Source organism: Lynx rufus, unplaced genomic scaffold, assembly GCF_022079265.1.
Source record: "Lynx rufus isolate CCGP_SWC_20201006 ecotype Redwood Valley unplaced genomic scaffold, mLynRuf1.p SCAF_11, whole genome shotgun sequence".
Taxonomy (NCBI): domain Eukaryota; kingdom Metazoa; phylum Chordata; class Mammalia; order Carnivora; family Felidae; genus Lynx; species Lynx rufus.
In genome coordinates, this window is record NW_025814825.1 from 68,554,532 (window position 1) to 68,578,690 (window position 24,159).

Here is a 24,159-nt window from a genome sequence, read left to right on the forward strand (position 1 = left end):
ACAGCTGGGTCACAACGTGCCCTTGGCATACTTGGATTCCAGTAGGCTCATGGTGGCTTTCAGCCATTATTTCCTCAAACAGCCTTTGTCCCCTCCTGGCCCTCCTCTCCTCGAAAGGTTCCGATTATTGCGCTCTCGGCACGTCGACTCACGGGTGTTCTGGCGATCTCCACTCTTGTCCGCGGCCGCCTCCGACCCTCTCAGTCTCTGCTCCCCTACCCATCCGGTGCGTGCCTCCCCACACACGTGGTTTTCACCTCTGTCAGTTCGCTCTCTCTCTCTATGTCTCCTGTATCTCCACTTAGCCTTTGGAGCTTGAGGAATGCAGCCAGTAGTAATTTTTAACATCCTTGCCTTTGAAATCTGGTATCTGTGCCAGTTCACAGACTGTTCTGAGGTGTATTTCCTGCTTGGGCATGGTGATTTTCGCACGCGAGTTTTGACTGGGATTTTGGCACGGTGATTTCTCACCCTTTGCCAGACGTGGCGCACCTTGCTTTTTTGGCGGATGGACATTTGTGCCCCGCTCTTGCCTTTGCCCTGGGACCCCGGTGCGCAGACACTTGGATGACTTTGCAGGCTGATCTGGGGCAGGGCTCATCCAGGGCCGGATCATCCCCGACTGGCCTCGGGGTCACGAGGTTGTCCGCTGGTGGGAGCAGGCGCTGCCCCAAGCCTGAGTGGGGGCCCAGCCCCGTACCTGTCCCCCTGGGTGCCCCTCGGCCACCTGGAGTGTGGACGGTGGTGGGGCCGCCTCTGCTCAGGATGACGGCACGGATGCTGACATCTAGTGTGTTGAACATCTGCTTCACGTTTTTGTCTACTTTTTGGTTATTTCAGAAGGGAGGGCAAATCCAGTCAGTGTCACTCCCAGAAGTGGAAGCCGGCGGCTTGGTTAAGGCAAGTGGGGGGCGTCTGTGCGTGCCCCGGGGGTGCTCCGGGCTCCGGGGGGGGGGGGCCCAGGGCACAGACTCACCTCTTGCAGGGACAGTAAGGCTCGCACGCTGCAGAACAGCTCCTCTGCATCGGCCACAGCTCTCTGGACTAAGTCATGTGCCTCCAAGTAATACGCGGTTCTCTGCTCCTGGTCTTTCTCGTTCTGGGCACATAATCTTTATAAGACCAAGAGTGGGATTCAGAACAAAAATCTCAAAGCACTAACGAAGTGCGGAGTATATAATTTCTATGTGACTATATTTTTATTAGTACTTTAAACCCTTTGATGAGATGTCTTATACGTAAAGATACAAAAATAAGTACGCGCCCTGTACTGCTTTTGTCAAAGTTAAATCTACACCTGGCAGACAGACCAACGAACCAACACAACGTTAACTGTGCTCATTCAACCACCGAATCTTCCCATTGGTGCTTTTCCGCATGTTTTAAAGTTCTTCCACGACCGCGTGTCACTTGTGTGATGAGGGGCCAAAGGCCACCCTTCACACTGTGCACACTGTGAGCCTGTGTGCAGGCTCCTTCTCCCTCACAAAGGCCGCTGTTAGTACCTTACACGCGGTTTTGAGCTTCGAAATGCCTGTGTGCACCCCAAGCACGCGGGTGGCCAGGGCGGGGTGGGTGGAGGGGAGGTGGGAGGGGGAGGGCATTTACTGAAGCCTCACTCCTCTGCCTCTGGGCCAGCGCCTACCCGTGATGACAGTGGGGACTTCGGGAGGTCACATGGGGGAGGGTGACAGAGCCCCACTGGAGGGCAGCGCCTGGGCTTCTCCTCAGGCCACAGCCAGTGTGAGCAGGTGCAGGGGTGTGCGGGGTCGACGTGTGCGAGGCTGTGTGTGAACACCTGTGAGTGATCACGGGTGACGTGCCCACGTGTGTGTGACCGATATGTGAACGCTGTGGGGGTGTGCGTGTGTGCCTGCGTGCGTGGGTGGGGCGGCATGTGGGGCTGTGAGTGTACATCCGTGTGTGTGCAGAGACGGAGCTGGTGGGACACTGGGGGGACTGGATGAGAGCAAGGACACCTCCCTGTGCCGCTGTCCTGGACGGAGGTGCCCGCGGCCACAGGGCGGGGCCAGGAGGAGGTTCTGCTGGAGGGCAACAGGGGCCGGTGGGGGCTTGACCCAGGAGGAAAGCTGGGCCTGTGGTCAGGACGTGGAGTCGGGGGGCAGGGGCGGGGAGGGGGCCGGAGGGAGAACGGCCTGGACAGCCCCGGGGGCAGTGCGCGGTCACGGGGGGAGCGGCACGCCGGCCCGGGCAGAGCTCCGGGGCCCGGGAGGGCCGCTCACCTCTTTATCTTGGCGCGCTCTAGTCTTATATCCACACAATTGTCTCTGTAGCCCCAGGTGATCAACCTTTTCTCAATTTCCGTCAAGCAATCGTCCATTTTGTTCAGCAGAAGCAAGCATCCGGGAGGTTCGCCATCAGCTGACTCCTGAGCGGCCTTGATCTGGAGGCTCACGCACCTGTATGGGACGTGGGCCGTCACGTGTGGCCACCGCAGTGTCACCAGCGTTGCCGGAGGAAACACCTGAGGAGCGCTTCCGGAAGAGCAGAGACCGCACGGGCCACACACACGCCTCCGTCACAACGCGATAAAGTCGGAAGGTAGCAGCCCGCGCCCCACCATCACATGCTTCTGGAAATTCAAAACCGCTCTCCTCTGACTCAGGGGCAGAAACCCACACGGACGGGGCGGTCTTCGCACATCAGACCTGCGGGCCGCTGCCAGGGGGCGTCAGGGGCGCCTGCCGGGGGAGGGGGGACAGGTTGGGTGACCCACGGGACCAGTGAAAACGGAACAGGACAGTGCCTCTCAAATACACAGCCAAGAACTGAACAAAGACAAAGCAGAAAATCAAGAAAACCAAAATACGACAAAGTCCCGGCTGCTCTGGTCGAGAAAGCCAGAGCTGCTTCTTTGTTGAGGTCGGTTAGCCGTGGGTGTGGAGTCTCATCTGGGAAAAGAGTGAGGGCACCGAGGAGGAGCGGGACCTACGAGAAACGCTCTGTGAAGTCACAGGGGAAGAGCCCAGAAACACGTCTACTAACACAACCGGAGGAAACGATTTTCTAGAAGGATAGAAGTTACCAGAAAGCTGGCTCAAAAACAAGCTGAAAGTCTGCAAGACCAGTAAGCACAGGAGACCCAGAGCTGCTCTTGGAGGCTCTGTCCCCAGTGCACCTGACGTCTGCCCCCTGGGCGGGAGGCGCAGAACCACCGGCCGGAACAGAGGCGAACACGGAGCAGGACAGACCCCAGGGAGGTGTCTGCTCCCAGACGCCGTTCCACAATGACGGAGGGTGAAGGGTGGAGAAGACCCCGCAGCCAGCCCCCAACCGGGGCTGGGCCCGCCCCTCAGCATAAGGGGCGTCTGCTCAGAAGCATGCGTCCCCTGAGAATTTAGGAACAAACCAAGCCACCTGCACCCCCGTCCCAAGAAAAAGGCACTTTGGAAAGAAAGAGACACTGCCCCCAGGAGCCCAAAGGCCGAAGGTCAGGCTCCCGAGATGTCCCCAGGCCTCCCTCCCCCAGGGGCCGCGTGCAGCAGGCAGGGGGTCCCAGGGAAGGCTCTGCTCCAGAGCAGGTCGCCTGGGTAGGGGGTTGTGGGCGGAGGGCTCTCCGCATGACTCCCTGCACGCGATAGGTTTGAGATGCCGCATAAAGGACAAAGTGAGCCACGACCGTCATGCGAATTAAGCTTTTCTTACAAAGGACTACCTGGCCTCTAGGTCTGTGGCCATAAACTCCAAGACGGGCACTCGGTTCGGTCTTTCTTTCTGCAGAAGCTTGAAGGTGTCTATCAGTCTCTGAAACAACTGGCAGACCTGGGGGCGGCAACGTGGCGTCGGCGTGTGGCCCTGGGCCACCGGGACCGGCCACGGGCCCCTCTCGAGCGCACCCGGCCCCCTCACCGCCACTTCTCTGCCTTCGCCCTCCATGGACAGGAGCGTGTCCGCCAGGGTCAGGGTTGAGCTGTACCAGAACTCCTCGCTGCCCCCCAGGCGCTGCGCCCACTGCACCAGCTGCTTAGCTTGTCCGTAGTTTCTTTCCTTGTTCGCCAACTGCGCTAGAAGGTGCAGGCATCTTGCTTGGGCACAAGGGTCATCAAGCTCCTGAAAGACGTAGGAAGACAGGAGGGGGGTCGGGAGGGGGAGAGAGACAGAGACAGAGAGAGCAGCTCCGGGCGCCAGGCCTTCCCGCACCGTGTCCACTGGGCTGCTCCCTGACCTCTGAAGGAGGCCCCGTGTTTGCCCTCAGGGCACAGGGGTGGGGGGCTTGAGGCCTGTACCTGTGCTAAAACCACTTTCAGGGTTCCAACAGTGCCAAGGGCCCTGGGAAGCCCCCTCCCCTTAGCGGCAGGTTCCAGTGTCCCCCCCCCCCCCCCTGCTGCCCAGGAGCCCCCGTCCAGATGCTGGCCAAGGGCCGGCAGGTGAGCAGATTTTGCACCCTAGTTGGCCAGGGCTGTCTCATCCCCCACCCATTGCGCATGGTCGCAGGTGGCCTGGGCGTGGGGCGGGGGCGCTGTTGGCCTCTGACCCACAGCCGGCAGGAGGACGCAGGCCGGAACAGCGGCAGTCCGAGGTGGCCCCGGACAGGGCAGCTGGCACGTAGCCCAAAGAGACCGAGGGCCTGGTGGGCCTGGGGCCTGCTGTCCCAAGAGCCGGGGCTCTGGACGGCAAATACAGGCTGGAGGCGGGGAGGGCGACGAGGTGCCTACGGGAGGCGGACGTGTGGGGGTGGGGCTGGCCGGTGGAGCCACGGCAAAGAGGCTGATGGCGAGTTGCCGTGGACGGAAGCGGGGCCCGTACCTGCAGACACCCCATGGACATGTCACCGGGCTGTGACTGCTATGGCCCCACAGAGGCGCGGCCATGGGGTGGGTGGCTCAGGGCAGTGGATGGCCGGGAGGGAAAGACCCGTGGGCACGTGGGACCCGTGTCAGGTTCAGGAGGGGCGGGGTGGCATCTGGAGGCGGCAAAGGTGGCCCAGCCACGCCCTGGGGACTGACTCTGCCCCAGGGGCTCTCAGAAGAGGCCGTGGCCAGCAGGGTGCTGCGGCCTCTCGGGCCCCACCCCTCGCACCCCTCCTGGCCCTGGAGTCTGGACCGCACGCGCCTATCTGGCCGCCAGGCCTGCACACAGCTCTCCTGCTGGCCGAGACCCGCACGCCTGTCCCCACTGCCTGAACCTCCCACGCCTTGAAGTTTTGTGCCTTTATCGGGGACTTCTCTGTCTCTGACCACCTGTCTGGCTCTGTAGCTTTGCCTGGTTCCCCAGTGGACACAGTTCTCAGAGCCGGACGCAGGTAGAACCACCCATCCGCAGGCGTTGGAGGGCCACGATCTCCGAGGAGGGGAGCACACGTGGGCATCTCCTGGGACACAGCCCAGGAGAAAAGCAAGGGCCCAGCTGGGAAGGGAGGCTGGGCTTGGGGTCTCCAGGCACTAGAAGGGCCACTCATGGGGGACACCAGGAGGACCAAAGATCTGTGCTCGAGGACAGAGCAGGTTCCAGAAGCCCAGCGGACGGAGTAGTGGGGCCTAAGGAGCCGAGCAAAGATCTGAACAGCCAGGCCCGAGTGCTAGCCTTTCCAAGGGGGCTCGGAAAACCCCAGGCTTCCAGGGAGGCCCTGGAGAGGCCCCAGACACCTGCGGGGCCCACACCTGAGGAGACAGGACAGAACTCATGGGCGGGGGGCTCAGCCCGGGCCTCCAGGCTCTCAGCCTCCGCACACAACGGCAGGAAACGCAAGGCCGAACGGCCCGCTAGGAGCCCTACCATCCAAGAGAAAGCGGCCGTGGAATCAGGCCCACGGCAGCCAAGGGAAGCAGGGATGTTAGCAAACTCTGTGTACAGAAGGCAAGGAAACCAGAGGAACGTCAGGCAAAGGGCAGAGACTCAGATACAAACCAAGATGGGCGTTCCAGAATGGCGAGCAGCAGGCTGGCTTCCCAGCAGAGGGCGCACGTCCCCGCGGGCAGGGCGGCCTCTCACCTGGAAGGCCAGGTAGGCCTCCGACAGCAGCAGCCTCGCAGGCTGGTAAAGATCCACCTCCAGCAGAACTTCCGCCTTGAGGGTCCACAGAAGGGGAAAGGACATCCCCTCCAGCCCAGTCCCGGTCTCTCCGTTTATCTTCAAGATCTGCAAGGCATGGCAGGCACGTGTGCCCCCGCGGCTCCACGCCAGGAGGACCCGCTTCGCCGGGCCGGGCCCCCTGTCTCCACCGCGTGCAGTCTCCCGGGGCCTGTGTCTTCTGACCGGCTGCCTCACGCCCAGCACGCCCAGCACCAGGTGGCCCCTGCTCCCGCCCGAGCCCCGTGCTCCGTGGCCCCGCTGTCCTGTACCACGCGGCACCCGCACCAGCACGGGAGGGGTCACCGAGCCCCTGAATTCAGCAAGACACCGGGGCTCCTGGCACGTTCCTACCAAGTGTCCCAAACGGTTGACTCTGGGGGCTCACAAACGGAGTCTCAAGTATGGAGCGGTGTCCCAAGCATGGTGGCCTGGACGGTTACTTTCCTTCGGGGGCAAGATCGCCCAAAGTGTGCCCACTGCGTGGAGGGGAGAGCTGCTTGGTGGTCAGACCTCCGGGGCCGCCTCTCTAGCTGCCCGGGCCTCCACTGCCCTTCTTGGTGGGCCCTCTGTGCCGCCCCCAGCCTGTCTTCTCTGAGTCCTGCCCAGGCCCCTGGGGGGAGCACTCCATGGCGGTCTGTAGCCCCGTCTTCCCCGGAGACGTCCGGCACCCACAGGGAGGGGACACAGGAAACCCGGCAGGAGGGTTTGGGCACAGCACAGTCACGGCAGGTCCTGGCCAGTGGCTCGGGCTGCAGCCTCAGCACCGTCCCTGCCCAGCCAGGAACACGGTGCTGCGGGCAGAGTGGGTACCTTATCCTTCGCTATGAGCGGCTTTGTCTCTGCTTTCTGGACCGCAGTTACGGGCTCGGGCACCATCGTCAGACTTTCTTCGGAGAGCAGTTCCTTGTTTTTCTCCTTTCTCAAGGCGATTTCTTTTCTGCAGCTAACATAAGTAACACAACTAATACGCCAAAGAAATATGATGGCCAAGAAATACCTGAAAATGTCCAACTTCATCGGTCGTCAAGAAATACAAATGAAAATAGCTACAGGAAGATCGAGATTACAGGTAATAGAAAATGCCCATGACTGTCCCCAGGCACAGCCCCCACCCCAGGCACTGACCCCAGGCACAGATCTGCACCCCCCCCCAGGCACAACCCCCACCCCAGGCACTGACCCCAGGCGCAGATCTGCACCCCCCCAGGCACAGCCCCCACCCCAGGCACTGACCCCAGGCGCAGATCTGCACCCCCCCAGGCACAGCCCCCACCCCAGGCACTGACCCCAGGCGCAGATCTGCACCCCCCCCCCAGGCACAGCCCCCACCCCAGGCACTGACCCCAGGCGCAGATCTGCACCCCCCCCAGGCACAGCCCCCACCCCAGGCACTGACCCCAGGCGCAGATCTGCACCCCCCCAGGCACAGCCCCCACCCCAGGCACTGACCCCAGGCGCAGATCTGCACCCCCCCAGGCACAGCCCCCACCCCAGGCACTGACCCCAGGCGCAGATCTGCACGCCCCCAGGCACAGCCCCCACCCCAGGCACTGACCCCAGGCGCAGATCTGCACCCCCCCAGGCACAGCCCCCACCCCAGGCACTGACCCCAGGCGCAGATCTGCACCCCCCCCAGGCACAGCCCCCACCCCAGGCACTGACCCCAGGCGCAGATCTGCACCCCCCCCCAGGCACAGCCCCCACCCCAGGCACTGACCCCAGGCGCAGATCTGCACCCCCCCCCAGGCACAGCCCCCACCCCAGGCACTGACCCCAGGCGCAGATCTGCACCCCCCCCAGGCACAGCCCCCACCCCAGGCACTGACCCCAGGCGCAGATCTGCACCCCCCCCAGGCACAGCCCCCACCCCAGGCACTGACCCCAGGCGCAGATCTGCACCCCCCCCAGGCACAGCCCCCACCCCAGGCACTGACCCCAGGCGCAGATCTGCACCCCCCCCAGGCACAGCCCCCACCCCAGGCACTGACCCCAGGCGCAGATCTGCACCCCCCCAGGCACAGCCTCCAAGGCCGAGGGTCTCCCCACAGCCCACCGTCCGGCTGTGATGAAGGATGGGGCCTGGGGCTGGAGGGGACTCAGCCGAGAGCAGCCCCAGGTTGGCCAAATCGTCCCTTCTGGACAGGGGAGCGTGTCCCGCCGACAGGAGACCTAACAGCCGGGGGACGCGCCGTACCTGGCCTGCTCCATGTCACAAAGGTATGTTTGCCCGACCACCTCTTCATGGTAAGTCGCTGCTTCTTGCAACTTCAAATCGGAACAAACTAGGGCAAGTCTAGGGGCAGGGGGGCAATGAGGAGAGTTAATGGGGCCACACAGGACCTGGTGGATCAGAGTCAGGCTGTACTGGGACCTGATAAAAATTGGTAAACGGAAAAAGAAATGTAGAATTTAGTGAGGTTTTCAATAATGTTTAAACCCAAGCAAAATTACACAGGTGACTCTACCAAATTTCAGGCAGAGAAAATTTTAATACTCATTCATGTATTTTACTCAATACCTACTTATGGTCTCAGGGTCACCTTCAGAGGTAAAACTCCGGCACAGTGGCTGGGGCTCTGACCACCTCCCCCCTCAAGGAGAGGGGCTCCACTTTGATTCTGGTGTAAAATGGTTGTATCTTGAAATGATGTCAAGCTTGCGGCACAAATACCATAATTACTATACGCCCCTCGCCCAGATTCCTTCAGTGTGAACACTTCACCACATTTGCTTTACCGTTTTCTCTTCCTCCCCCAACACCCTATATTTTTTTCTGGATGATTTGAGTGTCGGCTACAGGCACAGTGGCCCTTTATTCTAACACTTCAGTGTGCATTTCCTTAGAACAATGATCTTCTCTTAAAGACCAGGTAGAAATTGTAAAATAAAATTACTATTTTATGTTCAAATATATTGATTGATTTGGTTTTACAAATCATAGGCACTATTATTTATAGAAATAGTTGACTACAGAATTAATATATGAAAACGCTGTTTGCTTTTATATTGCTTCAGGGAAATTTTCATTTTAGCCACCTAAATGCTCCCCAGTTTCCCTGAAAATAAAACAGCTATACTGACCGAAGATGGTACAGATCTTTGAGGCTCTTGCTGTCTACCACGGAGGCTGCAATTAGTACACCCAATTGCAGGACTGGGATGGTGAGCTCGTAAAGGGACATCTTCTGCAGGGCTTTGACCAAGTGGTCCAGATAATATAAACTGTATGTCTACATAAACACACAACAAACATGTAAGGTCAAAGAAGGGAGGAACGTTAGACCACTAGCTTCTAGGGTCTTTCTACAAAAACCTCTATCCTTCTCCATTCCAAGCACAGCTCTAAGCACACAGCAGGTGTTCAACAGTGTTTGTTGAACAACGAATGAATGAATGAATGAATGAATGAATGAATGATGTGCTTTCCTCCTCTCCTTCACTAATAACTTTTATCTTGTCATGTGAAATCACCCACAATCTTCAACATCCAAGTACAGTTAAAGGGCCTCACAAGAAACAATCCATTTATGAGGTGCCTGGGTGGCTCAGTTGGTTGAGCGGCTGACTCTGGATTTCAGCTCAATTCACAATCTCACAGTTCATGAATTTGAACCCCACACCGGGCTCTGTGCTGACAGTATGGAGCCTGCTTGGAATTCTCCATCTCCCTCCCTCTCTTCGTCCCTCCCCCACTTGTGCTCTTTCTCTCAAAATAAATAAGTAAACTTTAAAAACAAAGAAACAATCCATTTACATATTTACTCAAATTAATGTTTTTGTTAGATTTCTTCCACGAAAAACTACTGATCCATTAAAAACAGACTTTCTTTAGGAACACAAATACCTGCTTTAAAATTGAATATAGATCGAGAAGAACTAATACTTACAAAGATGAACTAGGTTTGGTAAAATTAGAGAAGTTAGATGAACTATTTTTAAAACGCACTAAAAGCACTGAAAACTGGGAAATGCTGGGAAAAATCACTGGGCCGAGACCTGGAAGACGATGGGTGTCCAGAGAAATTAGCCTCACGTATTGGGGTACATTTGTCCTGGGAATGTCTGCTGATTCAAGAGGAAGCTGGGAGGCTGAATGATGCTTCTGATTTTTTTTTTGTAGGGTGGAGGCAAAAAACTGGAGTTGAGGGCCCACTGAAAGCTACATGTCCCGGCTGGTTCCCAAAGGGCTGCACCTTACAGTTAAGGGTGATCTAGAAGTAAAGCAGCCCCTTCAGGAACTTCATTGAAACCCAGTGGTCTTTGGGTGGCCTGGAAAACGTGTGGTTCTTTGAGAGACTAATAATTGGTAAGTCCTGGTGAGGTTGATCAGGAAAGAGGGGTGGGAAGACACAGAAATCCCTACAGACCCTACAGTCACTAAAAGATAATAAAAGGATATTAAGAACAACATTATGCCAATACATCTGAAATTTTATATTAAGTGAAAATGTCCTAGAAAAACACAATCCATCAAATTGTAAGAAGAAACAGAAAATCTGAAGATCTGTATAACCATGAAATAAACTATATTCATAATTTATGACCTTCCCTTATAGAATAGGCCTAAAGGTTTTCACCAGGGAATTCTACCAAATTTAAGGAAGAAATAACAAATAATCTTATATAAATGCTCCCCAAGAATAGTTAAAATAAAAGGTGTGTGTAGGGGGGATCTTCTCTGGTGGTGAAAGGAACATTCTGGCTGACCCTGTGCTCTGGCGTCCCAGGTCAGAAAGGTTGTCTAAAGCCACAGGGAAAATGGTGGAAAATTCACTGCCCCCATTGCCAGAAAGGGCAACTACGGCTTTGTTCTTTTCTTAAGCTCCCAATTTGGCTTCATACTCTATCTTGTATGGGCTTTTCTTCCTAAGTCTCGGCTAAACTCCTTAGGCTTAGCCTACTGGCCTCAAAAATATAGAGAGGTCGCACTGCCTGCCTGCCTCCTCGTCACGACAGTAATCACGTATGTACTCCTATTTGGAATAGACACGATCAGTACCTCTCCACTCAACTCCATTCATACAATCAGAGAACTCTGCTAAGAGTCAACAGCAGAAGAGATACCAAGAGCCCATCCCAGCATTAAGGAATATTCCCTTAATGATGTGAACCGAATGTTCTTTCTCGCAGCCGAAGAACCCGATGCCAAAAACTGAATTGTATGTAGACTTAACACCAAGCATTTGTTATATTTTTGACGTAATAATTTTGACCGTAATTATTTTTACTATTTCTCTTAATTAATACCCAACACTGAAATGTAAAAAAGTTGAACTTCCCTTAGATTAAGCTCCATTAATATTAGAAATGTTCTCAAATATTGGTTATTAATGGACAAAATAACTGAAATCGTGCATTACCATATACCAGACTTAAAAGAAAAAAAAGTCCTGAGAAGGAGAGATTCTCATGGTTAGGCAGATGGGCCCTAGACGTCACCCCACGGGTCATCGTAAGAGGGAAGCAGGGAGGGACATGACACGGAGGAGAGGACCCTGAGGTCGGAGACAGAGACGGGGCAGGGGGGGGGCGCGGAACACGGCCCTGACCCAGAGACGCCGGGACCCCGGGAGCTGGGCGAGGCAGGGAGTCCCTCCCCTAGAGCCCCGCAGGAAGGTGGCCCCGCTGACGCCCTGACTCGGGCCGGGCCAGACGGACTCTGGATGCCTGGGCTCCGCAGCCGAGAGGAGAGACGTCGGAGGCTGCTGCCACCCGGCCTGTGCCGACCGCCACAGCCACGGCGGCCACAGACCCCGACACGCAGCTGCGTTGGCGTGTTCGGGGTGCTCCTGGCGGGTGGGGGGGGGGGTGTGTGGCAAAAGGAAGGAAGTGCTTCCCGCGGACACCGGCAGTCGTCTGGGGAGAGCGGCGGCCGGGAACGCGTTCCTGGGGACGGTCCCCGGGCCTGACCTGCTCCGCGCCTTGGCCTGGGCGGCGGCCCACAGGTGTCTCCTCGGCACCTCGCGAGGCCAGGCCTTGTCCCCACCCCTCTTCTGGGCGTACTTCACGACAGGGAGGCTCCAGCTCGGGGAGACGGTTCGGGAACGCAGGCTGGCGGGCGCGTGGCCACGGCCCACACCACTTCTTTGAGTCAACTCACCGGCTTCTGGATGCTTGACGCGTTGACGGTAAAGTCGCTTTTATCTTGTTTAAATACAGATATCACTTCCTCGGGGCAGGAGTAGGAAGCCCACTCCTCTGTGCTGGCCGGTAAGTCCTCAAGCCGTTTGCCAGGAACCGCGGTTGGAAGCTGTAAAGCGGGGACGGCGCACTCGCTTTGGAAGCCGGCTGAGCTCGAGCAGACAGGTGGTGAGCCTTGAGGAGGCAGCGCATCCCCGGCGCCCTTGGGGGCGGGGTGCCGCCCGGACCCGCACCCCCGCCCCGCCCCGCCCCGAGAGCACCCCTGCACACGTCTGTCCTCCCTGGGGTCCGCGCCCGGGCTGTGAGCCACACCAGAGCCACGTTCGGTTTCACAGGCAAAACCCGCTCTGACGTCACTCCCGAGGGCACGAAGACGGTGCTCTCTCCCCTCGCCCAACAGAGTCTACCCGGAGGCACCCCGGCTCGCGGTGACCCCACCACCGGCACATCCAGGCCCGGCCAGCGCCGCGTAAAGGAGAGCACGGGGGACGTGGGGCCGGAGTCCAGGGGGAGCGCCCGCTCCGGAGGGCAGTCGGACAGGACTGCCACGCAGGCGAGGTGGGGGCCCCACGTGATGAGGAAGCCGTCTTCCCGCTCCTCCAGAGAGCTGCCCTCCCACCCGCACACCCTCTGCCGGGGGGTGGGGGGCACACACCCTGGGGCACCCTCCCGACGGCCCGGCAGCCCGGGTGTGGGTCCAGGCCCTCTTGCGTGGCCCCAGTCTGTGGCCTGGAGCCCCACTGTCAGGGTACCTGCTTGGGGTCTTTGCCCTTCTCTCTGTCCTTCTCCTTCTCCTTCTCCTTCTCCTTCTCCTTCTTCTCCTTCCTCTTCTCCTTCTCCTTTTTAGGCAGTAGCAAATGTGAGCTAGCTGTTGCTGCTAGAATTGTGCTTTCTGAAATTGACCTTCCTGCTGTTAACAAAGAAACCTGTGAAAAATGAAATCCAGGTTTGCAACATGAGGAACAGCCGCGAACACGCCCCCGCACACGCTCAGATCTGAGGGCGGCCAGTGGTCCTAACGCTCCAAGTGGCAACCTCACGCCACTCGTGTGCCAGGGCCACGTCGGTGAGCCCGCCCTGTGCACGAGTTACCGCAGCATCCCTTGGTGAGTGGGGCATTTGGCCTCCAGGATGGGGACACGGGGCTGACCTCCAAGGAGGGCTTGTCAGCTCTATGAAGTGAGTTCATGTCTCTAATTAAGAACACACATAACTTTGGGGAGCCTGGGTGGCTCAGTCGGTTAAGCGTCTGACTTTAGCTCGGGCCACGATCTCGAGGTTTGTGGGTTCCAGCCCGCGTCAGGCTCTGTGCTGACAGCTCAGAGCCTGGAGCCTGCTTCGGATTCTGTGTCTCCCTCTCTCTCTCTGCCCCTCCCCTGCTCATGCTCTCTCTCTGTCTCAAAAATAAATAAAAAACATTAAAAAAATAAAACAGAACACACATAACTTAGCAGTTCTCCTAAAAGAAGCATAAAGAATCCTTGTTTGATGGGTGGTGGGACAGTGGGATGGGGCATCTTGAAGACTGCTTTCCCAGTCCCGCCCGTCCTTCCCGCAGCCAAGGTTCCCAGCACGTTTCTGAGGGGCGGGGGGGGGGGGGTGTACTGCCCGCAGGAGGTCCTCAAGAACCAGAGGCTCCAAGAGCTTCCCCGGGCGGGGGGCCCTGTAAAGAGATGGTAGGGACAGGCCGTGCACAGAAGGTTCTGGAAGCCCAGCGGCAGGGCAGCTCAGGATTGCCGTGCCTGGGCCACCGAGGGGCAGGGAGATGCAAACGTGGGCCAGCCGGCCGCTCCATTCGCACGGGCTGTGGGCGCCCCCGCCGGGGAACTTCTGGGCGGACGGACAAGGGTGCTGGGTGGGTTTCGCAGACGAGCGGCCTCGGCCACTGGAGCGGGCCTTCCTTGAGGGGTTTCTCGAGCAGGTGAGGCCCACGGGCTCCAGGGAGAGGCTCGGACTCCCGTCAAGAGCTGGGGACCCAGAAGGGAGCAGCCTCGTGCCTCACCTGCCAGATGCGCTTGAGGAACGTGTAGGCCATGAGGCAGTAGTCCTGGTAGCTGGCCGCGCTCGGGGACACCATCAGGGCCAGCAGGGTGTGGGCGCGGGCCAGCGCCTCCAGCTGCCTCACGTTCCAAAGCTTCTCCAAGGAGACTGTCCCCGCAGCCTCGGACACCGGACTTTCAGGGGCTGTCTGAGTGGGCAGCTGTTGCTCTGCAAGACAGGGGTGCCCACGGCCGCGAGCATGTCCACACTCGGATGGCGTGGGCCCTTCTGAAGGGCACCTGGGGGCACGGGCGTCCAGGGCTCCTCCCCCAGCCAGCGGACCACAGGGCTGCCCGCTGGGGGCTGCAGGTCCCGGTGGGGGCCGTGAGGACACGCCCGTCCCAGGCAGGAGGGAGCCCCCCACCCAAGCACCCCGGGTGCCACGGGGAGGGCGCGGCCCTGCGCACTGAGCAGCTGACCGCGAACCAGAGCAGATAACCACTGAGGGGCGTCCGAGCCCACCCTCACCTGCCAGCTCAGGGGCGTCCCTGGCAGGTGTCATCGCCAGCAGGATGTGAATCGCCCACGTCAGGTGGAAAGTTACGTCCTCCATGGGAAACTGTTTGTCATACAGCCACTCGCTGAATTCCAGGATGTATTCTACTTTTTGCCAGTCACTCTCTGGCTTCTTTGGGATTGAACAAAAAGGTCAGAAGGGGTATGTGTTCACTCCTCGGCGTCCCAAACGCTGGGACTGAGCGCGTCGCTGCAAGCGGGCGGAGGGCTCTCAACCCACCTTCGCGGCGCGGGACCCTCTGATGGGACCCAGTGCCGTCCACACTCGTGCACAACCTTTCCGTCGCTGATGGTCTTGTCACGAGACCAAAGCCGGGCAGTCTCCCGGCCCCCTTCCCACCCGCTGCGGGCGCCCGCCGGCCCTCCTGAGTCTGCCTGCCTTCAGTCTGTGCTCAGCTTTGTGCCTCCCAGGGCACTCATTCAGATGTGTATGCGAGGCTTTCTCTGGACGGGTCTGTGGTTACCCAGGGCTCCGGGGTCGGGGAAGGAGGCTGTTCCGTCCAGCATGCAGCCCCAGAACCCCGCACAAAGTGAGTCGAAACTCACTGCACGAGGGACAGGGCTGCCGCTTCCCACCCCTCCCGGAGCAGAGACAGCCCAACTGATGTCGGGTCCACCCGCAGGGCCCCACACGCTCGCCCCAACCCCACAGCCCTCGCCTGACACCCAGGCCGGGGGGGGGGGGGCCGCCATCCGCGGGCTGGGGAAGGCAGGACAGAGGAGGGTGGCGCTGAGGAGCAGGCGTTTGACTCTGGGTGTCGGGCTGGCACGCAAGAAGACAGAGGGGGACGGGCGACGGGTCATGGGAGGTGAGGTTGGAGGGGGGTCCAGGCCAGACACGAAGTTGTGAGGAGACTCAGGGTAGAGGTGGGGTTTGGCTCTGGTTGAGATCACTGGCGGGGGCGGGAGGGGAGTCGTGGATGGAGGGATCGGAGCCCTGAGTCCCGCCCTCTCCCCATTAAGTGGTTGGCGGTGGCAGGGGGTGGGGGGTGGCTGGGCTGGGAGGCAGGGGGACCTGGGAGCCCAGAGAAGGAAGCCAGACAGGGCAGGGGCAGGTCGGGGGGGGGGGGGGCTCAGGGTGCCCACGGCGGTCTTGGGGGCTTGGCAAGAGCTTTGCAAGGGAGCTGGGGGGTGCCAGAGCCTGGGTGGGGTTCATGACGGACACCATCTTCTCAACGAATGGTGTTGGGAAAACGGGGCGCCCTCATGCTCACACCAGCCACAAAGTGTAACTCAAAATGGATCGAAGCCTTGAAGGTAAGAGCTGAAACAATGACGCCGTTACAACAAATACAGGAGTGGATCTTCGTGACCTTGGACCACGAGATGGCTCCGGGGACACAGTCCATAAACACAAGCAACAGAAGAAACAGAGTGGACTTCATCAAAACTACAAACGTTTGTGCTATAAACGCATCACCAACAAAGTGAAAAGCGCGTGAAAAGACAACACACATATACGAATCTCCTATCTCATCAGAGGTTGTGCCCAGGACACATGAGGAGGTCCTACAACTCAACAATAAAAAGACAAACAACTAAATTAAAAAATGGACAAAGAATCTCAATAGACATTTCTCTGAAAAAGATAGACAGGGGGCACCTGTCGATTAAGCGTCCTACTTTTCAGCTCAGGTCATGATCTCACGGTTCAGTTTGTGGGTTCGAGAGCCACTGTGCTCGGAGCCTGGAGCTGCTTCGGATTCTGTGTCTCCCTCTCTCTGCCCCTCCCCCGCTCACACCTCTGTCTCTGTCTCTGTCTCTGTCTCTCTCTCTCTCAAAAAGTAAATAAACATTAAAAAAATTTTTTTTTCAAGCTAAAAAGAGAGACAAATGGCCAATACATGCATGAAAATACATTGCTTTCTCTCTCTCTAAAAAATAAATAAACATTAAAAAAAGGGGGGCACCTGGGGGGCTCAGTCGGTTAAACATCTGACTTCAGCTCAGGTCACAGTCTCACAGTTTGTGAGTTAAAGCCCCGCGTCAGGGTCTCTGCTATCAGCTCAGAGCCTGGAGCCTTCTTCAGATTCTGTGTCTCCCTCTCTCCCTGCCCCTCCCCCACTCGTGCTTGTTCTCTCTCTCTCTCAAAAATAAATAAACATTAAAAATAAATAAATAAATAAACATTAAAAAAGAAAGAAAAAGAAAACACACACATGTGTGAGTCACCCGGGAAGCACAAGTCAAACCACAAAGGGACAGCACCGTCCCCCCCAGGACACTAGGTCAGAAAGCCAGCGGGCGGTGCGGGCCAGGGTGCGGCCACACTGGGGCCCTCGCCGCTGCAGGTGGGAAAGAGCTCTGGAGAGCCGTGACCGCCCCTCGGAAGGTCCAGTAGAGCTCCCCGGGCACCTTGCATACACTGCTAGGTCTGTGCCCGGGAGACAGGAACGGGGCGTCCGTGCAGCGTCTTTCACGAGAGCTAAACGTGGAAACAACACGCACACCCGTCAACAAAACGTTTCCTGACAACGTCTGCACACAGTGGAGCCTTACCAGCCAGAGAAACGGGTGAAGCTCGGACACAGCCATAACCCGAGAGAGCCTGGACGCATTATGCCAGATGAAAGACGCCAGGCACAAAGGACACATCTTGTGCGACACATGCAAAACAGACAAACCCACACAGACAGAAAGGGGACCGCTGGCCGGCGGTGGGTGAGGGGACGGGAGCTAACGGGCCAGGTTTTCTGGGTGGTGGTGAAGCGTCCTCAAACCGATGGCAGTGATGGCTACGTGACCCTGTGAGTTCACGAAGATACACCTTGCACCCCAAGAAACCAGAAACGAGGAACGAGGGGACTTGGGGTCGGTGGGGACAGACGGCCTTTGCAAGGAGCCTGGTGCCGGGGAAGCCTTTCCCTGGAGGGTGGGGTCCACACTGCCCGGTCCCTTTGAACCCGGTGGGGACCCAGGTCCCAGGAGCCTCTTCACTGGCCGCTCAGCGCTGACCACACAGAGCCTGTGTTTGGACCCAGAGCAGCGTCCTGACCAGTCCCCAGTTAACTCCTTCCCGAGGGACACAGCACCCCTGGCTCCGTCGACAAACCTCACGGCAGGATTTGCTCCATGAGAGACACTCCGAGTAACAGAAAAGCCCCGTCAGTTACCTGGCGCTGGTGGCGTCCTCAGGACAAGCTCAGGGCGTGACTGAGGGGCGGCTTTGCCCCCCAGCAGAGCCCCCACCTGCCGTGGGGCCACGTGGAGGCGCCGTCCCCTCCCCAAACCTGCCCTGCTTCACTCCAGGTGCATGGAGACGAATGTCTGCCGTGATTCTCGTCGTGGGGAGAGACCGAGACCCCCGAATCGCACAAGGCGACACGGCCTGCTCCTCTGTGCCCGGTCCGGCCTCGGGCACCCCCTCTTTGCGGGCCTCACCCCCTCCCCCACAACCGTCCCCCGGGGCAGCAATGCGGGCGCTGCACCCACGCAGGGCCTCTCCCTCCATGCTGGAAGGTGCCACGGAAGACAGGGGTCTGTCTGCCTGCTCCCCTGCGCTCGTGAGAAGGGCGCGTCCCCTCCCTGTGGCTGTGCCCCACGCCTCCGCTGGGCCAGGGGTTCCCCAGGCCTCCCTCCTCGGGCCCGCGTCCACAACTGAGAGGCTGACGTCACGAGCACCCGGGCAGACCTGTAAGGCTTGGATGGCGTTGTGATAGCAGGTCAGCTCGCCATGCACACTCCTGGAGTTCAAGGCCAGACGGTGCCACATGTGTGCCAAGTAATCTTCACTTTCATCTTTGAATTTCTGTATTTCCATCGTAAAATTCTGGCCAAGTTTGGCCTTCACGATGACCATGTGTTTGAAAATCAGGCTTAAAAAAAAAAGCAAAAGAGAAATTAATGCTTGAACTGAACGAGAAACAAATACATAGAAGGCACCCAAAACTAAGAAATGTTTGTCCATTTTCCTACGTACAGAGACAAAACGAAACGGAACCTGAGTTACTTGGGGGTTTTTGTGTTGTGTTTTCCTTTGTCATGACTTGTGTGTTTTAAGTCCCCTCCCTTCTCGTGTTGAATTCCCAGAGGGGAAACGGTGTCGCCAGTGGAGATGGGAGGGTGGGGCAGGGGGGCAGACGCAGGTGGGGGGGCCCCGGCGGGGCGGGAGGGGGGGGGACGGGGTGCCCAGGAGGGGGGAGCGCTCACAGGCGGTGCGCTGTCCTCGGCAGCACCTGCACAGCCTCGTCCAGCACCTTGAGGCCCCCCTCCCAGTCGCCGCGGTCCGCGTGGCAGTGGAAGAGCAGGCCGTAGAGCGCGGCGCGCAGCGTCAGGTCGTCCTCGGCACCTGCGGCAGGAGAGGTGCTCGGGGCTCCGAGAAGGGGCAGCTCCAGGCCGCCCCGGCCTGCGGGCCTCGGGGCGCCACAGGGAGGGCTCCCGGCACCATGTGAGAGCCCGGAAGCCGCGGACGTCCCTGAGGGCGGTGTGCGCCCGGTTTGTCACACGCATCGGCGACCCCACGGGCCTGACAACGACCCCCGGGCCAACGCGACAGCTGTCCGGTCGCGGGGGGCGGGGGGGGGCAGGGCCGCACGACAGCAGTCCTTTAGGACCAGCCGCGCAGAAGAGGCTCGTGAGGGGCTCACTGTCCCCCAGGCTGCCTCACTGCTCTTCCTGCCTCCGCGTGGCTCACCTTCGAGGGGTGCCTCCTGAGTGCCCCCGCCGCCTCCCCGGCCGGGCCTCCACACCCTCCACACCTGAGCTGGCTCAGACTTTTCGTTTTCCGAGCCCTGTCTCTGTTTCGGACTCCCGTTACTTTTCTACCTCGTGAGGGAAGAAGAATCCTTTCTGGAAAGCCCTGACCCGCACTGCCGGGCGTGGCTGCTGGCCAGGCCCGGCAGGTGGCGGCATCGGGCTGATGGACGGAGACCACGCCTTCCTGTTGACTTGCCACCAAATGTGCCACTGCGCCGCCCAGCTTCAGCGCCCCCCTGTCCCGTGTAAGCAGGCCCAAGGACCCGGCCACACACACGGCCACACGGCCAGCACAGCACACACTGCCCGGGACCTGCGTGGCCTCTGCACCGCCAGTGCTGGGATCTCAGGACACCCGGGAGCAGGTAGATTCAGGCACGTGACTGGGTCAGCCGGTCAACCCCGATCAACTCGGGGGCCTCACGGTGGGGTGGCGAGGACCGCCAGGGTCTGCCATTTGAGTCCCGACTGGCTCAGGTCCTGCCCTTGGCTCTGCATTTCTTTGATCTGTGCCAAGGAGCAACATCCTCCCTGGTCTGCCCTCACGGTCACGGTCACCGTCACGGCTCTGGACCGTCCACCGCTTTTCCGGCCCAGTCCCTCCCCTCAGGTACTGCAGCTGTCGTCGGGGGCCTGTGCGCCGGGCCCCCTCCCGCTCCACCCCTTCCCTGCAGGTCCTTCCGGGCGGGGCCTCGGGGCGGGGTCGCCACCAGGGAGGAAAGTGCTGTGCGGAGGCAAGCCTCTGGGCGCTTGCGTGAGTCTGTTCCCGCAGCACAGCCCGTCCTGACCAACATGACTGCGTGTCACAGAAGTTAGTCACTGACTCACTTTAAAGTTCAAGAAGTAATCTTCCCACGACACACCTGCTTGGCTCAATCGTACTTTCCGATCTTCCCCCTATAATCTGCCTTTTTCGCTACTACTAAACTGACCTATTTGATCATTCGGTGCGTGGAGTTCAGCGTGGGCGGGGCCTGCACAACCCCCCCCCCCCCCAAGCCATACTCCGCCAGGAGCCTCGATCCACAGCCCGGACCGCCGTCTGGAGCGTGGTGCTCAACTCACTCTTCAATCACACACGGTCCTACTGTCTGCTCATTATCTTAAATCAACTTTATCTCCCAACAGACACGCAGTACTCGGGGAGGGGGCCCGCTGCCCCAGCCCACGGCATTTACGCCCCCAGTACACACCGAGACCTTACGGTAACAGGAATGATGATGTTTTAGCGGTTAATCATCATTTTCTTTCTTTAAACATGAATTCTTAAATACGGTCTTACTGTTCTAAGTTCAGTTTGTGTTTTGCTTTTGCTTTGCAGGAGTCCGTCTCTACGTTGGCTTTGGAAGTACAAGAACACGACTTATCTGCCAGAGTGACCCAGAGGCTGGGCCCCCCGGCGGCCACCACAGAGACGGCCACCACCCGCCCAGAGCCCTGCCCTGAACCCAGGGGCCGGACGAGGGGGCCTTCCGGGCTTCGGTTTCCCTGCGCGCACGCAAAGTGCAGGTCCCAGGAAGTTGTTCACAAACAGCACTCTGTGCCCGTCACACAGGAGCCGTTACTGTCGTGATGAAGCGGTCTGTGCGTTAGTGCAAGGAATAACAGCACGCGGCACCTCCCTTTCTCTGTGCTGCGGCCGCGTCTCGTGCCTACAAACCTGGGAGAAAATGCCCTTCGGGAGTCCCTCCGCTTTGGAAGTCCGCTGTAGGCCACTGGTGCAGAAGCAGGGTTTTTCCTTTTTCCTAAGGTGAAAACAAAGAAACCGTGCAGATATCGCAAAGGTGCAATTTATTCTTTCACCATTTTGATTTTTATTTGCCTCAGTATCTGAATACAGAAACGGAAGCCAAGTTCCTGAACTACTAAGCCGCAAACACTGAAGTCACATCTCACCCCTAAGGAAAGGCCCCCCAGTGCACACGAGAACACGCACAGGGACTGCCTCACGCAGCCTGCACCCTTTTTAATGACGCAACACATCCAAATCAGTGTCAGAGCTTGAAATCAGTGGGACCAAAAGCACATTAGAAAAGACTTCTAGGGGCGCCTGGGTGGCTCAGTCGGTTAAGCGTCCGACTTCAGCTCAGGTCATGATCTCACGGTTCACGGGTTTGAGCCCCACGCCTGACTCTGTGCTGACAGCTCGGAGCCTGGAGCCTACTTCGGATTCTGCGTCTCCCTCTCTCTTTGCCCCTCCCCGACTCATGCGCGCGTGCACGCGTTCTCTCTCTGTCTCTCTCAAGAATAAATGTTAAAACATTTTTTTTAAATAAAAAAAATAAAATCAGATGTGAAAGTAGGACTATTATGACCTTGGAGAGATAAAAAGGATTCTAAGAGAAGGCTGTGGCCTAGCGCATACCGACAAATTAGATCTAGAAGAAATGGAAAAATACTTTAAAACACATAATCGCCCAAACTAACTCAATAAGAAATGGGAAACGTCAACAAACTTAAACAAGTAGAGACTGAATCAGTAATCAGAAATCTCCCAATAAAGACAAGTCCTGGACGCAAGGCTCATGGGTGGATTCTACCAAACGTGAACAATTGGCAGTAACCCTCCTCAACTTCCAAAAACCGAAGAGGAGGAAATGCTTCCGTGCCGATTCTGACGCGATTCTGACACCAACGTTACTTTGATAGCAAGTCCAGACAGAGACATCACAAGAAAATTACAGACCAAGACAATACTCTATGACTATAGATGCAAAAATGCTCAACAAAATTTAACCAATCAAATCCAACAGCGTAGTGAAAATATGATTCACCATGACCACGTGTATTCCCAGGAATACAAGGGTGGTTCCACGTAAGACCGATCAGTGTAATTAATCCAGCACATTAACAGAATGAAGGAGAAAAACCACACGATAATCTCAACCGATGGAGAAAAGGTATCTGACAAAATCCAACAACTTTTCATCATAAAATCTCAGAAAACTAGGAATAACAGGAAAATTGGTCAACATATAAAAGGTATTTGTGAACAACCCATAGCTGATGCTGTGCTCAACAGTGAAAAACTGAAGCTTCCTGCTAAAATCGGGAAAAAGATGAGGGAGTTTCAGCATTTTACTGGGCATTCTAGCCAGAGTAATAGAAAACAGGATAAAAGCCAGCCAAACTGGAAAGGAAGAGGTAAAACTGTCCCTAGTCACAGATGATACGATCCTAGGTATAGAAAATCCCAAAGAATCCCCAAGAAAACCACTAGAGCAAATAAATGAATGCAGCAAAGTTGCAGGACACAACAATACAACAGTCGGTTGGTTTCCTATGTACCCGCAGTGAACAGTCTGAAAACAAAACCAGGAAGTGCTGTGGACTTAGCTGTGTCCCTCCTCTACCAAATTCCCATGCAGAAGCCCTAATCCCCAGTGCGCTGATATTTGGAGATGAGGTTCTTGGGAGGTGATTAGGGTTAGATGAGGTCATGACGTAGGGTCCTCATGACGGTGTTAGTGTCCTTATAAGATGAGACACCAGAGACCTTGCTGATCTCCACACACCCCCAAACGAGGAGAGAGCAAGAAGGCAGATGTATACAAGACGGGACAAGGGCCTGGCCTTGCTGGCGCCCTGACCTTGGACTTCCTTCCAGACTCCAGAAGAGTAAGAAACAAACTTCCACTGTTTAAGCCCCCCAGGCACCCAGCATTGTGTTATGGCCGCCTGAGCTGAGACAAAAAGCAATTTCATTTATACCATCACCTAAGAGAATTAAATGCTTGCAAAGAGGTGAAAGACATATATGTTGAAAACTATGAAAACATTTTGCTGAAAGAAAGTGAACAAGGTCTGTATGAATGGGAAGACATCACTTGTTCATGGATGGAAAAATGCTAAACTGCCCATAGCACCCAAAGTGATCGATAGATTCAATACAATCCCTCAAAATCCCAACACCCTTCTCCAAAGAAATGGAAAAGCCAAACCTCAAATTCATGTGGAATTGCAAGCGGCTCCAAGTAGCCAAAACAACCTCAAAAAAGATTAATAAAGTGGGAAGGCTCACAATTCTTGACGGCAAAAGTTACCACAAAGCTACAGGAATCGAATCAGTGTGATCCTGGCACGAGGACAGACATATAGACCAATGGAATAAAACAGAGAGCCCAGAAATAAATTCTCAGATATATGGTGAATGACTTTTGACAAAGACACTAAGATCATACAACGGGCAAAGAACACTCTTCAGCAACTGGTGCTGGGTGGGGCACCTGGGTGGCTCAATCGGTTAAGTGTCCGACTTCGGCTCAGGTCATGATCTCGCCGTTCGTGAGTTCGAGCCCTGTGTCGGGCTCTGTGCTGACAGCTCGGAGCCCAGAGCCTGCTTCGGATTCTGTGTCTTCCTCTCTCTCTGCCCCTCCCCTGCTCATACTCTGTCTCTCTCTCTAAACTAAATAAACATTAAAAAAAAAAAAAAACTGGTGCTGGGAAAACTTGATTTTCACAGGCAAAGAAATAAAACTGTCCTCCTATCTTACACCACATACTAAAATTAACTCAAAGTGAGGGTGGGGGAAACCTGAAACATAGGAGCTAAATCTATAAAACTCGTAAAGAAAACATTGGAAAAATTCTTCATGACATTGGATTTGGCAATGACTCCATGGATGTGACACCAAAAACATAGGCAAAAAGAAAAATATAGTTGAACTTTGTCAAGATTAAGAACTTTTGTGTGTCAAAGGATACCATCAAGGGAGTGAAAAGGCAACCAAATGA

General features: G+C 57.0%; 1 protein-coding gene and 1 pseudogene across 1 annotated transcript in view; one reads left to right on the plus strand and one right to left on the minus strand.

The window, feature by feature from the left end:
* CFAP46 (cilia and flagella associated protein 46) overlaps window positions 1-24,159 on the minus strand; it is a 94,426-nt gene that overhangs the window by 29,598 nt on the left and 40,669 nt on the right. The window contains 15 exon segments of the mRNA XM_047073650.1: window positions 977-1,112; window positions 2,244-2,420; window positions 3,677-3,783; window positions 3,871-4,071; window positions 5,953-6,099; window positions 6,844-6,976; window positions 8,228-8,326; window positions 9,115-9,263; window positions 12,134-12,283; window positions 12,927-13,100; window positions 14,177-14,382; window positions 14,683-14,842; window positions 18,362-18,545; window positions 18,880-19,018; window positions 21,086-21,170. Coding sequence (XP_046929606.1) covers window positions 977-1,112; window positions 2,244-2,420; window positions 3,677-3,783; window positions 3,871-4,071; window positions 5,953-6,099; window positions 6,844-6,976; window positions 8,228-8,326; window positions 9,115-9,263; window positions 12,134-12,283; window positions 12,927-13,100; window positions 14,177-14,382; window positions 14,683-14,842; window positions 18,362-18,545; window positions 18,880-19,018; window positions 21,086-21,170 — 2,247 coding nt within the window.
* On the plus strand, window positions 10,792-11,189 carry LOC124507248 (phosphatidylinositol N-acetylglucosaminyltransferase subunit P-like; annotated as a pseudogene).